At 40.4% G+C, this 15,424-nt stretch overlaps 1 protein-coding gene across 1 annotated transcript in view; it reads left to right on the forward strand.

The window, feature by feature from the left end:
- LOC128593279 (sialin) overlaps window positions 1-15,424 on the forward strand; it is a 71,759-nt gene that overhangs the window by 46,478 nt on the left and 9,857 nt on the right. Inside the window, exon 8 of the mRNA XM_053601163.1 lies at window positions 13,880-14,012. Within this exon, the coding sequence (XP_053457138.1) occupies window positions 13,880-14,012 (133 nt within the window). The remainder of the gene's footprint in view (window positions 1-13,879; window positions 14,013-15,424) is intronic.

The raw sequence follows: 15,424 nt of genomic DNA on the forward strand, positions 1-15,424 counted from the left end.
GGCCTGGGCTAGGTTCAAACCCACCTGCCTCAGTGTATGTGGCCGGTGCCTTAACCACTGTGCCACAGGCGCCAAGCCAAGACTCTCATCTTTTTAGAATAAAATGTAGCTAGGCTGGGCGTGGTGGCTCTTGCCTGTAATCCTAGCACTCTGGGAAACCAAGGTGGGTAGATTGCTTGAGCTCAGGAGTTGGAGACCAGCCTGAGCAACAACAAAACCCCTGTTTCTAAAAATAGCTGGGCTTTGTGACTTGAGAGGCTAAAACATGAGGATTGCTTGAGCCCAAGAGTTTGAGGTTGCTGTGAGCTATGACGCCATGGCACTCTACCAAGAGCAACAAAGTAAAACTCTGTCTCAAAAATAAATAAATGGGGGCGGAGACAAGATGGCTGACTGAACCCAGCTTTCCACAGAGGCTTCCATCCAGAAGGACAGTTAGAGGACAGAAATTTAGCAAGTAACCTGGTGGATTAGAGCTGCACCAAGAGAGAGGGTTGAAGAACGCACATCAACCCCGCTGAGGGCTCACTCCCAGATATTCTGAAACCACACCCCATGTCTCCCTGGGCAACCAGAGGAGGCTGGGCATCTACTCAGGTGTCAACCACCAAGGAACAGATCTGGGACGGAAACTCAGGCCCCATGAGTAAAGGGTTTGCCTGAAGCGGTACCGGCCTGGATGGAGCACTGGGACTAGAAACACACGTGCAGAGCCAGGAAGTTCTTAGGGCAGGGCTGACCCAGAGGACCACTTTACTGAGCCTAAGACGCACCCGGCCCTCAGGGGATCATCAGCCTATAGACAAAGGAAGACAGGTGGCTCGAACTGACAGCTAACCAAATACAAACCTGCAGGAGCAAAGACAGGGCCTGAGGCACAGGCTCTGGGAACTCAAAACAGCTTCTCTTCTGTAGGGGAATTTAGCAGGGACAGAAACAAATTCCCACAAAGTTGTTCTGTTCTGTCAGTAACATCAATCAGGGGCGGGGCTGGAACTGAGTGAACACCCCCTCAGCCTCCATCAAGCTCCCAAGGTTATCAGGCCTCACCTCCCCACTGCTAGATAGAGGCAGAGCGTAGTGGCCTAACTGAGCAGAAATAGATTTCCTTGTGATTCAGGCAAGTGCAAACCTCTGGAGAATCTGTTCACTAGAGGCAACTGGGTCACAGCCCAGCAGGGCTAACAGAGACTGTGTGTGACAGAGGTGCAAGGTGGGGAAAGAGGCATCAACCTTCCCAGACTGATCTATTTGCTGGTTGGGTCCTCCTGACTTCACGGAGCACTGCAGCAAGTCATATTTGAGTTGTCCCCAGACCCCTGCGATCCAGTTGCCAGAGACCTTTAAAACTCTCCCACCTAAGACAGGTGCTGACTGAGACAATTGATTTGGACGTTTTGAACTGAGCCAATCGCCTGAGGACTATTAAGGTGGTGCACTGGGTGTGTGGTTGTGGGAAGGTTTGACTTTCCTTTTCCAATTGTTGCCTGTGGGGGGTGGGGTGACTTAATTTCTGGTATTTCTCCACAGCTGAGACTTCAACCCAGAGTAACTGTTTCACTAGGGTCGAACAGAGACCAGATGAAAACAACACAGAACCACTTAGCACCACTGCACCAAAGAGGTCCCCAGTTTCTCAGGCCATAGCACTGTACAGGTCCTAAACAAAGCTCCAGGGGAAAAATCAAATGGTGTAAAACAATCATGGGGCAGAATCAGCGGAAAAACTCTGGTAACATGAATAACCAGAACAGATCAACCCCCCACCAAGGAAAGATATGGCAGATGTAACTGAAGATCCCATTCATAAACAGCTGGCAGAGATGTCAGAAATTGAATTCAGAATTTGGATTGCAAACGAGATTAATAGAATGGAGGAAAATGTGGAATTAGAAATTCGAGGAGCAATTCAAAAGTTGGAATTAGAAATTCGAGGAGAAATTCAAAGGTTGTCTCAAGAATTTAATCAATTTAAAGACAAAACTACCAAAGATTTTGATGAACTGAAGCAAGAATTTCCAGCCCTCAAAGATCTGAAAAATACAGTAGAATCCCTCTCAAATGGAGAGCAAAAATGGATCATTCTCTCACCTCTGGGACAATTCGAAGAAGTCTAATATCTGCCTCATTGGAATCCCTGAAAGTGATGAAGTGGCCTCACAAGGCACAGAGGCCCTTCTCCATGAAATTATGAAAGAGAATTTTCCAGACATGCCAAGAGATTCTGAAACTCAGATAGCAGACAGTTTCAGAACCCCAGCACGACTCAATTCGAATAAGACATCCCCCAGGCATATCATAATTAACTTCACTAAAGTTAATATGAAGGAGAAAATTCTGAAAGCAGCCAGACGTAAGAAATCCATTACCTACAAAGGGAAGAATATTAGAATGACTGTAGATCTCTCTGCTGAAACTTTTGAAGCCAGAAGAGGGTGGTCATCGACTTTTAATCTCCTAAAGAAAAATAACTGTCAACCCCAGATCCTGTACCCAGCTAAACTGAGTTTCATTTGTGATGGAGAAATTAAATACTTTAATGACATTCATATGTTGAAGAAATTTGCCATAACCAAACCAGCTCTTCAGGATATTCTCAGACCTAGCCTCCATAATGACCAGCCCAACCCTCTACCACAAAAGTAAACTCACTCAGAACCTTTTGATCAAACTCCAACTTCCACAGTGGCTAAAGGATTAACAATGTCCACTGGACTTTGGAAAACCTCGATACCCAAAATTTTACCAAACTTATCAATATTCTCCATTAATGTGAACAGTTTAAAGTGTCCTCTAGAGAGGCACAGTTTAGCAGACTGGACACAAAAACTCAGGCCAGAAATTTGCTACATACAAGAGTCACATCTTACCTTAAAAGATAAATATAGACTCAGGGTGAAAGGATGGTCATCCATATTTCAGGATGACCCATTTTTCAGATCCCATTCTGAAAAATGGTAATCAGAAAAGGCAAATGGTAATCAGAAAAAAGCAGGTGTTGCAATTCTATTTGCAGATACAATAGGCTTTAAACCAACAAAAGTAAGGGAGGATAAGAATGGTCACTTCATATTTGTTTTTTGTTTTTTGGGGGTTTTTTTGCTCTTTTATTTTTTTTTTATTTCTTTTTTTTTATTGTTGGGGATTCATTGAGGGTACAATAAGCCAGGTTACACTGATTGCAATTGTTAGGTAAAGTCCCTCTTGCAATCATGTCTTGCCCCCATAAAGTGTGATACACACCAAGGCCCCACCCACCTCCCTCCTTCCCTCTTTCTGTTCCCCCCCCATAACCATAATTGTCATTAATTGTCCTCATATCAAAATTGAGTACATAGGATTCATGCTTCTCCATTCTTGTGATGCTTTACTAAGAATAATGTCTTCCACGTCCATCCAGGTTAATACGAAGGATGTAAAGTCTCCATTTTTTTTAATGGCTGAATAGTATTCCATGGTATACATATACCACAGCTTGTTAATCCATTCCTGGGTTGGTGGGCATTTAGGCTCTTTCCACATTTTGGCGATTGTACGTTGAGCTGCAATAAACAGTCTAGTACAAGTGCCCTTATGATAAAAGGATTTCTTTCCTTCTGGGTAGATGCCCAGTAATGGGATTGCAGGATCAAATGGGAGGTCTAGCTTGAGTGCTTTGAGGTTTCTCCATACTTCCTTCCAGAAAGGTTGTACTAGTTTGCAGTCCCACCAGCAGTGTAAAAGTGTTCCCTTCTCTCCACATCCACGCAAGCATCTGCAGTTTTGAGATTTTGTGATGTGGGCCATTCTCACTGGGGTTAGATGATATCTCAGGGTTGTTTTGATTTGCATTTCTCTAATATATAGAGATGATGAACATTTTTTCATGTGTTTCTTAGCCATTCGTCTGTCGTCTTTAGAGAAAGTTCTATTCATGTCTCTTGCCCATTGATATAAGGGATTGTTGGCTTTTTTCATGTGGATTAATTTGAGTTCTCTATAGATCCTAGTTATCAAGCTTTTGTCTGATTGAAAATATGCAAATATCCTTTCCCATTGTGTAGGTTGTCTCTTTGCTTTGGTTATTGTCTCCTTAGCTGTACAGAAGCTTTTCAGCTTAATGAAGTCCCATTTGTTTATTTTTGTTGTTGTTGCAATTGCCATGGCAGTCTTCTTCATGAAGTCTTTCCCCAGGCCAATATCTTCCAGTGTTTTTCCTATGCTTTCTTTGAGGATTTTTATTGTTTCATGCCTTAAATTTAAGTCCTTTATCCATCTTGAATCAATTTTTGTGAGTGGGGAAAGGTGTGGGTCCAGTTTCAGTCTTTTACATGTAGATATCCAGTTCTCCCAACACCATTTATTGAATAGGGAGTCTTTCCCCCAAAGTATGTTCTTGTTTGGTTTATCAAAAATTAGGTGGTTGTAAAATGTTAGTTTCATTTCTGGGTTTTCAATTTGATTCCAAGTGTCTATGTCTCTGTTTTTGTGCCAGTACCATGCTGTCTTGACCACTATGGCTTTGTAGTACAGATTAAAATCTGGTATGCTGATGCCCCCAGCTTTATTTTTGTTACAGAGAACTGCCTTAGCTATACGGGGTTTTTTCTGGTTCCATACAAAACGCCGAATCATTTTTTCCAAAACTTGAAAGTACGATGTTGGTATTTTGATAGGAATGGCATTGAATAGGTAGATTGCTTTGGGAAGTGTAGACATTTTAACAATGTTGATTCTTCCCATCCATGAGCATGGTATGTTCTTCCATTTGTTAATATCCTCTGCTATTTCCTTTCTGAGGATTTCATAGTTTTCTTTATAGAGGTCCTTCACCTCCTTCGTTAGGTGTACTCCTAGGTATTTCATTTTCTTTGAGACTATGGTGAAGGGAGTTGTGTCCTTAATTAGCTTCTCATCTTGACTGTTATTGGTGTATACAAAGGCTACTGACTTGTGGACATTGATTTTATATCCTGAAACATTACTGTATTTTTTGATGACTTCTAGGAGTCTTGTGGTTGAGTCTTTGGGGTTCTCCAAGTATAAGATCATGTCGTCAGCAAAGAGGGAGAGTTTGACCTCCTCTGCTCCCATTTGGATTCCCTTTATTTCCTTGTCTTGCCTAATTGTATTGGCTAGAACTTCCAGCACTACGTTGAATAGTAAAGGTGACAGAGGACAACCTTGTGTGGTTCCAGTTCTAAGAGGAAAAGCTTTCAGTTTTACTCCATTCAGTAAAATATTGGCTGTGGTTTTGTCATAGATAGCTTCAATCAGTTTTAGAAATGTGCCACCTATGCCTATACTCTTCAGTGTTCTAATTAGAAAAGGATGCTGGATTTTATCAAATGCTTTTTCTGCATCTTTTGAGAGGATCATCTGATCTTTATTTTTGTGTCTGTTAATATGGTGGATAACGTTTATAGACTTGCGTATGTTAAACCAGCCTTGCATCCCTGGGATGAAGCCTACTTGATCATGATGAATGACTTTTTTGATGATAAGCTGTAATCTATTGACTAGGATTTTGTTGAGAATTTTTGCGTCTATGTTCATGAGTGAGATTGGTCTGAAATTCTCCTTTTTGTTTGGGTCTTTTCCTGGTTTTGGTATCAGGGTGATGTTTGCTTCATAGAATGTGTTGGGGAAGATTCCTTCTTCCTCAATTTTTTGGAATAATTTCTGCAGTACAGGAATCAGCTCTTCCTTGAAGGTTTGATAGAATTCTGGAGTGAAGCCATCTGGACCAGGGCATTTTTTGGTTGGAAAATTTTTTATTGTTTCTTTGATCTCAGTGCTTGAAATTGGTCTGTTTAGGAGCTCTATTTCTTCCTGGCTGAGTCTAGGGAGAGGGTGTGATTCCAAATATTGATCCATTTCTTTCACATTGTCAAATTTCTGGGCATAGAGTTTCTGGTAGTATTCAGAGATGATCTCTTGTATCTCTATGGGATCAGTTGTTATTTCCCCTTTATCATTTCTGATTGAGGTTACTAGAGATTTTACTTTTCTATTCCTCGTTAGTCTGGCCAATGGTTTATCTATTTTATTTATTTTTTCAAAAAACCAACTCCTTGTTTCATTAATTTTCTGAATGATTCTTTTGTTTTCAATTTCATTGATCTCTGATTTGATTTTGGATATTTCTTTTCTTCTACTGAGTTTAGGCTTAGATTGTTCTTCTTTTTCCAATTCCATAAGATCTCTTGTGAGATTGTTGATGTGCTCTCTTTCTGTTTTTCGAATGTAGGCATCTAAAGCGATGAATTTTCCTCTCAAAACTGCTTTTGCAGTATCCCACAGGTTTTGGTAGCTTGTGTCTTCATTGTTGTTATGCTCAAGGAAGTTAATGATTTCCTGTTTTATTTCTTCCTTCACCCATCTGTTATTCAACAGAAGATTGTTTAATTTCCACGCCTTTGGGTGGGGTCGAGCATTTTTGTTAGAGTTGAGTTCCACCTTTAGTGCCTTATGGTCTGAGAAGATACAAGGTAAAATTTCAATTCTTTTGATTCTGTTGATATTTGTTTTGTGTCCCAGGATATGATCAATTTTGGAGAATGTTCCATGGGGTGATGAGAAGAATGTATATTTTTTATCTTTGGGGTGGAGTGTTCTATATGCGTCTATCAAGCACAGTTGTTCTAGGGTCTCATTTAAGTCTCTTATATCCTTGTTTAATTTCTGTTTAGAGGATCTGTCCAGCTCTGTAAGAGGAGTGTTAAGGTCCCCTGTTATTATGGTATTATCAGATATCATATTGCTCAGACTGAGTAAGGTCTGTTTCAAGAATCTGGGAGCATTTAAATTGGGTGCATAGATATTTAGAATTGAAATGTCTTCTTGTTGTATTTTTCCCTTGACCAATATAAAGTGACCATCTTTGTCTTTTTTGACTTTAGTTGCTTTGAATCCACATGTATCTGAAAATAAGATTGCAACTCCTCTTTTCTTCTGAATTCCATTTGCCTGAAAAATTGTCTTCCAACCCTTGACTCGGAGCTTTAATTTGTCTTTTGAAGCCAGGTGTGTTTCTTGCAGACAGCAAATGGATGGCTTGTGTTTTTTAATCCAGTCAACCAATCTATGTCTCTTCAGTGGGGAATTCAAGCCATTAACATTTATTGAGATAATTGATAAATGTGGTAGTATTCTATTCATCTTATTTTGTGAGAGTCCATTGCTTAGTTTTATCTTTTGCATCAGTGTGGAGGTTTGGTTCTGTCCTTTAATTTCTGAGTTCTTACTTTGCTGCTGATCCATTGTGGTGGTCAGTGTGCAGAACAGGTTGAAGTATTTCCTGTAGAGCTGGTCTTGTTGTGGCAAATTTCCTCAATGTTTGTATATCTGTAAAAGATTTGATTTCTCCGTCAATTTTGAAGCTTAGCTTAGCAGGGTACAGAATTCTGGGCTGGAAATTGTTCTGTTTAAGTAGATTAAAGGTAGATGACCATTGTCTTCTTGCTTGGAAAGTTTCATTAGAGAAGTCTGCGGTCACTCTGATGGATTTGCCCCTGTAGGTCAACTGGCGCTTACTCCTGGCAGCTTGCAGAATCTTTTCTTTTGTCTTGACTTTGGACAGGTTCATCACAATGTGTCTTGGAGAAGCTCGGTTAGAGTTGCGGCGACCTGGGGTCCGATAGCCCTCTGAAAGCAGTGTGTCAGAATCTTTGGTGATGTTCGGGAAATTTTCTTTTATAATATTCTCTAGTATGGCTTCCATTCCTCTGGGGCATTCTTCTTCCCCTTCTGGAATTCCTATAACTCGTATGTTGGAATGCTTCACAAAGTCCCATAATTCTGACAGTGAACGTTCTGCTTTCTCTCTCTTCTTTTCTGCCTCTTTTACTATCTGAGTTATCTCAAGAACTTTGTCTTCTACCTCTGAAATTCTTTCCTCTGCATGGTCTAACCTGTTGCTGATACTTTCCATTGCATCTTTAAGTTCCCTGATTGACTGTTTCATTTCCTTCAGCTCTGCTATATCCTTTTTATATTCTTCATATCGTTCATCTCTGATTTGATTCTGTTTTTGGATTTCCTTTTGGTTATTTTCCACTTTATTAGCAGTTTCCTTCATTGTTTCCATCATTTCTTTCATTGTTTTCAACATGTGTATTCTAAATTCCCTTTCTGTCATTCCTAACATTTCTGTATAGGTGGAATCCTCTGCAGTAGCTACCTCGTGGTCCCTTGGCGGGGTTGTTCTGGACTGGTTCTTCATGTTGCCTGGAGTTTTCTGCTGATTCTTCCTCATGGGTGATTTCTTTTATCTGTTTCCTTGCCCTAATTTTCCTTTCACTTCCTCTTGCTCTTTAAGTTCTTGTGCCTGTGGACTAAGGGTTACAAGACCAGAAGGGTGAGAAGGTTTAAGAGCAAAAAAGGGATGAAAGAAAGGAGGGCTGAGTGATAAGAAAAAAAAAAGAAAAATAGAGAAAGGAGAGGGGGTGGGTAAAAGGAATATTGACAAAAAGAAGAGAGGCACAGAAAGAGGGAGACAGAGCAATATAGGTGTACAGTAGGGTACTTTGATACAGCCTTAAAAAAAAAAACCACCTTCTGGGGCTGTCCAGTTGGGTGGTTCCCTTGAGGTCAGCAGCTCTTTGCTAACCTGATCAGACACAGTACCCCACCTCCACCAAGTAGAGAGGAAAGACAAAAATGCTATAAATCAAACCAAAACAAGCAAACAGAAAACTTTACAGGATAAAATTGGCTGGAAAAACCAAATAATAGCGGTAGAAACACTGACAAAAACGAAGTTCTAATTATTGAAATAGGCAGCAATGGGAAATTATAATTAAACTAGAAAAATTGAGAAAGAAAAAGGATCTGTATGGAAAAGGTTGAACTTAAAAAACAAAACAACAATCCACAACATCGGAATAAACAAAAAAAACAACCAAACCAAAAAAAAAAAAACACAACCAAAAACAAAGCAGTATGTATATGTTATTGAATATTGTCTGGGCAACACGTGGTCTTCTGGGGTATGAGATGTTAATCACAGTTCTGATACGACTGGCGGCTGCTAGTTTCTCAAACCCCAGCAGGTAGACACCCTAAATCTCTCTTCAGCCCACTTAAAAGGCACTTTGAACTTGTTTACTTACTGAGCAGAAGCTTTCTCAGGGAAGTGCTTGTCGCTGGAATCACTGCTGAAGTGGCTATCCACTTACCCTGTGTGTCAAAACTGGTCTCCCTCTGCCCCGAGGGTTAGGGATGCAAGGCGGCTCAGACCCCACCCTTAGGCTACTTGGTCACTGGGTTACCAGCTCCCACCCAATTCCAGCTCTGGACCCTGAGGGCGGAGCTTGCCGGGGCAGATCGTTCACAATGTCTGCCTGTGACCCAGAGCCAAACACTATTAGCTCCGTCTGGCTCAGCGGCTCAGACTGTGGCCCTAGACAATGGCCAAAGTTCTCCGCACTCCCGCTCAGGCTCTCCCCAAGGCAGTTCAGCTGAGTGCCAAGTCCAAAGACACCAAAACAGTTCACAGGTAAGGCCTTTCTGGTTTGCAGTCTCGCTGCTACTGAACTTACAGTTGCAGGCGGGTTTAGACGGATTGAACACACGCGACCACTTGCCGGTTTTCCACTGTTTTAGTCCTCCTCTTGGGGTCCAGAAGTCTCTCGCTGACTCCCTGTATCCTCTCAGGGGTGATGATAGGCAGATCCCACCAGCCAGAGATGCCTGGAGTCCTATATCCCCAGACTCACGGTGCCCAGATGCAAGGAAGCTGTTACTCAGCTGCCATCTTGCTCCGCCTCATCACTTCATATTTGTTAAGGGTAATACTCAATATGATGAGATCTCAATTATTAATATCTATGGACCCAACCAGAATGCACCTCAATTTATAAGAGAAACTCTAGCAGACATGAGCAACTTGATTTCCTCCAGCTCCATAATAGTTGGAGATTTCAGCACTCCTTTGGCAGTGTTGGATCGATCCTCCAACAAGAAGCTGAGTAAAGAAATTTTAGATTTAAACCTAACCATCCAACATTTGTATTTAGCAGACATCTACAGAATATTTCATCCCAACAAAACGGAATACACATACTTCTCATCAGCCCACGGAACATACTCCAAAATCGATCACATCTTAGGTCACAATCTAACCTCAGTAAATTTAAAGGAATAGAAATTATTCCTTGCATCTTCTCGGACCACCATGAAATAAAAGTTGAACTCAGTAACAACAGGAGTCTGCATACTCATACAAAAACATGGATGTTAAATAACCTTATGCTGAATGATAGCTGGGGCAGAGATGAGATTAAGAAGGAAATTGTCAAATTTTTGGAACAAAACAACAATGAAGACATGAATTATCAGAACCTCTGGGATACCACAAAGGCAGTCCTAAAACGGAAATTTATAGCACTGCAAGCCTTCCTCAAGAGAACAGAAAGAGAGGAAGTTAACAACTTAATGGAACATCTCAAGCAACTGGAAAAGGAAGAACATTCCAACCCCAAACCCAGTAGAAGAAAAGAAATAACCAAAATTAGAGCAGAATTAAATGAAATTGAAAACAAAGGAAGTATACAACAGATCAATAAATCAAAAAGTTGGTTTTTTGAAAAGGTCAATAAAATAGATAAACCTTTCGCCAATCTAATCAGGAAAAAAAGAGTAAAATCTCTAATCTCATCAGTCAGAAACGACAAAGACAAAGTAACAACAGACTCCTCAGAAATCTAAAAAATCCTTAATGAATATTACAAGAAAATTTATTCTCAGACATATGAAAATCTGAAGGAAATTGACCAATACTTGGAAGCATGTCACCTTCCAAGACTTAGCCAGAAAAGAGTGGAAGTGTTGAACAGGCCCAAATCCAGTTCTGAAATAGCATCAACCATAGAAAATATACCTGAAAAGAAAAGCCTGGGACCAGATGGCTTCACGTCAGAATTCTACCATACCTTTAAAGAGGAATTAGTACCTATATTACTCAACCTGTTCCAAAAGGTAGAAAAAGAAGGAAGACTACCCAACACGTTCTATGAAGCAAACATCACCCTGATCCCCAAACCAGGAAAAGACCTAACAAGAAAAGAAAATTATAGACCAATATCACTAATGAATATAGATGTAAAAATATTCAACAAGATCCTAACAAACAGAATCCACCAACACATCAAACAAATTATACATCATGACCAAGTCGGTTTTATCCCAGGGTCTCAAGGTTGGTTCAATACACGTAAATCTATAAGTATAATTCAGCACATAAACAAATTAAAAACCAAAGACCATCTGATTCTCTCAATTGATGCAGAAAAAGCTTTTGATAATATCCAGCATCCCTTCATGTTCCCTTCATGATGAGCATTTAAGAAAATGGGTATAGAAGGGACATTTCTTAAACTGATAGAGGCCATCTACAGCAAACCCACAGCCAATATCATATTGAAATCATTTCCACTCAGATCAGGAACCAGACAAGGCTGCCCATTGTCTCCACTGCTCTTTAACATTGTAATGGAAGTTTTAGCCACTGCAATTAGGGAAGAAAAGGTGATCAAGGGTATCCATATAGGGTCAGAAGAGATCAAACTTTTGCTCTTTGCAGATGATATGATTGTATATCTGGAAAATACCAGGGATTCTACTACAAAACTCTTAGAAGTGATCAAGGAATATAGCAGCGTCTCAGAACAAAATCAACATTCATAAATCGGTAGCCTTTATATATACCAACAATAGTCAAGCTGAAAAAACAGTTAAGGACTCTATTCCATTCACAGTAGTGCCAAAGAAGATGAAATATTTGGGAGTTTATCTAACAAAGGACGTGAAAGATCTCTATAAATTGAACTATGAAACGCTAAGAAAAGAAATAGCTGAAAATGTTAACAAATGGAAAAACATACCATGCTCATGGCTGGGAAGAATCAACATTGTTAAAATGTCCATACTACCCAAGCAATATACAATTTAAGTGCAATCCCTGTTAAATCTCCACTGTCATACTTTAAAGATCTTGCAGAAACAATACTTCGTTTTATATGGAATCAGAAAAAAACTCGAATAGCCAAGACATTACTCAAAAATAAAAACAAAGCAGGAGGAATTACACTACCAGACCTCAGACTATACTATAAATCGATAGTGATCAAAACAGCATGGTACTGGCACAAAAACAGAGAAGTAGATATCTGGAACAGAATAGAGAACCAAGAGATGAATCCAGCTACTTACCATTATTTGATCTTTGACAAGCCAATTAAAAACATTCAGTGGGGAAAAGATTCCCTATTTAACAAATTGTGCTGGGTAAACTGGCTGGCAACCTGTAGAAGACTGAAACTGGACCCACACCTTTCACCATTAACTAAGATAGACTCTCATTGGATTAAAGATTTAAACTTAAAACATGAAACTGTAAAAATACTAGAGGAGAATGCAGGGAAAACCCTTGAAGAAATTGGTCTGGGTGAGTATTTCATGAGGAGAACCCCCCGGGCAATTGAAGCAGCTTCAAAAATACACTACTGGGACCTGATCAAACTAAAAAGCTTCTGCATAGCCAAGAACACAGTAAGTAAAGCAAGCAAACAGCCCTCAGAATGGGAGAAGATATTTGCAGGTTATGTCTCTGACAAAGGTTTAATAACCAGAATCCACAGAGAACTCAAACATATAAGCAAGAAAAGAACAAGTGATCCCATTGCAGGCTGGGCAAGGGACTTGAAGAGAAACTTCTCTTAAGAAGACAGGCGCACAGCCTACGGACATATGAAAAAATGCTGATCATCTTTAATCATCAGAGAAATGCAAATCAAAACTACTTTAAGATATCATCTAACTCCAGTAAGATTAGCCTATATCACAAAATCCCAAGACCAGAGATGTTGGCATGGATGTGGAGAAAAGGGAACACTTCTACACTGCTGGTGAGAATGCAAATTAATACATTCCTTTTGGAAAGAGATATGGAGATCACTTAGAGATCTGAAAATAGATCTGCCATTCAATCCTATAATTCGTTACTAGGTATATACCCAGAAGACCAAAAATCACATTATAACAAAGATATTTGTACCAGAATGTTTATTGCAGCCCAATTCATAATTGCTAAGTCGTGGAAAAAGCCCAAGTGCCCATCGTTCCATGATTGGATTAATAAATTGTGGTATATGTACACCATGGAATATTATGCAGCCTTAAAGAAAGATGGAGACTTTACCTCTTTCATGTTTACATGGATGGAGCTGGAACATATTCTTCTTAGTAAAGTATCTCAAGAATGGAAGAAAAAGTATCCAATGTACTCAGCCCTACTATGAAACTAATTTATGGCTTTCACATGAAAGCTATAACCCAGTTATAACCTATGAATAGGGGGAAGGGGGGAAAGAGAGGGGAGTGAGTGGGGAGGGGGGCGGAGGGAGGGTGATTGGTGGGATTACACCTGCGGTGCATCTTATAAGGGTACATGTGGAACTTAGTAAATGTAGAATGTAAATGTCTTAACACAATAACTAAGAAAATGCCAGGAAGGCTATGTTAACCAGTGTGATGAAAATGTATCAAATGGCCTATAAAACCAGTGTATGGTGCCTCATGATTGCATTAATGTACACAGCTGTGATTTAATAATAAAAAATAAATAAATAAATAAAATGTGGCCTAGGTTATTCAATTGACAAATTGAAAGAAAAAATATCATGAGCCTTGTTTTTCTCTGAGATAGTCTCTTAGGGACTGCATTGAACTGAATCTCATAATTCTTCTGAAAGCCAAATGTATTTAATGTAATCATATAAAAATTAACAGCGTAACTTCTATGTATTACCTTGGTTCTGAGGTGGGGGTGGTTGGCTAATGTAGTGTATGTTTTGTTCTTTCCCCCCACATAATTAATTCTCATCTTCTTATCCTCCAGAATGGGTTGTTATCTGCATTGCCTTATTTTGGTAATTGGCTATGTATGATCCTAGCTGGTCAAGCTGCTGACAATTTAAGGGCAAAATGGAAGTTTTCAACTCTATGTGTTCGCAGAATTTTTAGCCTTATAGGTAAGTGAAGTGAATCAGGTTTTGTTTGGGTTTACTATTATTTACTGTGTTTACAATTCCTGGCAACAGGGAAAAAAGTGTTCTTCCCCTCCTATAGTTAATACTTCATTCTGATAACCACACCGGCACACAACCAATTACCCAGCAGAGACCTGCTGGGGGTCCTGCAACTCAGTTTTGACACTGTCTCCCTGGAGATAGAGCCAGATCCCCCAGGATGAGGGCTCAGTCCCACAAGACTGCTCCCTGCCTTCAGGTACCAATCACAAGGTTGTGACCTGTACTTCTGACCAACTGTCTATAAACAGACATCCCCATGACTTCCTCCTCCTCAGGTCCTGTGAATGTGCTAGAGCAGCTCCCACAACTCAGGGAAACACATTACTTATGTTCATGCGCTTATTACAAAGACCGTCACAAAGGATGCAGGTGGCAGCCAGATGCAAGAAAAGCCTCGGGCAAAGCACGTGGGAAGGGCTGAGGAGGGTCCGGGCCCTCTCTGGAGCAGCACCTCCAGGATCCTCCGTGTGCTCTGCTGTCCAGAAGCTCATCCAAGCCCTGTCCCTCTGAGTGTCTGTGGAAACATTAGGAAGGCTTCATTGATTAATCCTGGGCACTGGAGATTGACTAGACCATCTTCCCTCCCTGGACGTTGAGGCGTGGGGCTGAAAGTCCCACCTTTCTAATCCAGCCCCCATCCTGAAGCTATGTTGGGACCCCCAGTCATTTCATCAGCACACAACAGACAAATGTGTCACTCCACACATTCCAAGCTTTAGGAGCTGTGTGCCCAAAACTGAAGGCAGAGACCAAATATATATTTCTGATTTTATCACAGTATCACAACAGTGCAAAAAAATGGTAATATTAGTCATTTAATTTGGTCATTTATTAAAAAACTATGATGCATTTAGTACATTTCAGTACAAGATAGTTCTTTTAAACCATGCATTTTGAGGATTAAAATTTATAATGTAATATCCTATTATCACCACCATAGCTTATAATTATTAAAAAATGGTTTGCTGGGGCTGCACCTGTGGCTTAGTGAGTAGGGCGCCAGCCCCAAATACCGAGGATGGTGGGTTCAAACCCAGCCCCGGCCAAACTGCAACAACAAAAAACATAGCCGGGTGTTGTGGCGGGCACCTGTAGTCCCACCTACTCGGGAGGCTGAGGCAAGAGAATTGCCTAAGCCCAAGAGCTGGAGGTTGCTGTGAGCTGTGATGCTATAGCACTCTACCAAGGGTGACAAAGTCAGACTTTGTCTCTAAAAAAAAAAAAGACGAAAGGCTTGCTTTGCTGTACATCACCCCAAGAATTTCGTAAATCACTGTTTTCAGCTCTAAGTTTGCAATGAAAATATTTTCAAGCCTCTATCTTTTTGCTAAGTGAATACATTTTTCTTTCTT

Source organism: Nycticebus coucang, chromosome 9, assembly GCF_027406575.1.
Source record: "Nycticebus coucang isolate mNycCou1 chromosome 9, mNycCou1.pri, whole genome shotgun sequence".
Classification (NCBI taxonomy): domain Eukaryota; kingdom Metazoa; phylum Chordata; class Mammalia; order Primates; family Lorisidae; genus Nycticebus; species Nycticebus coucang.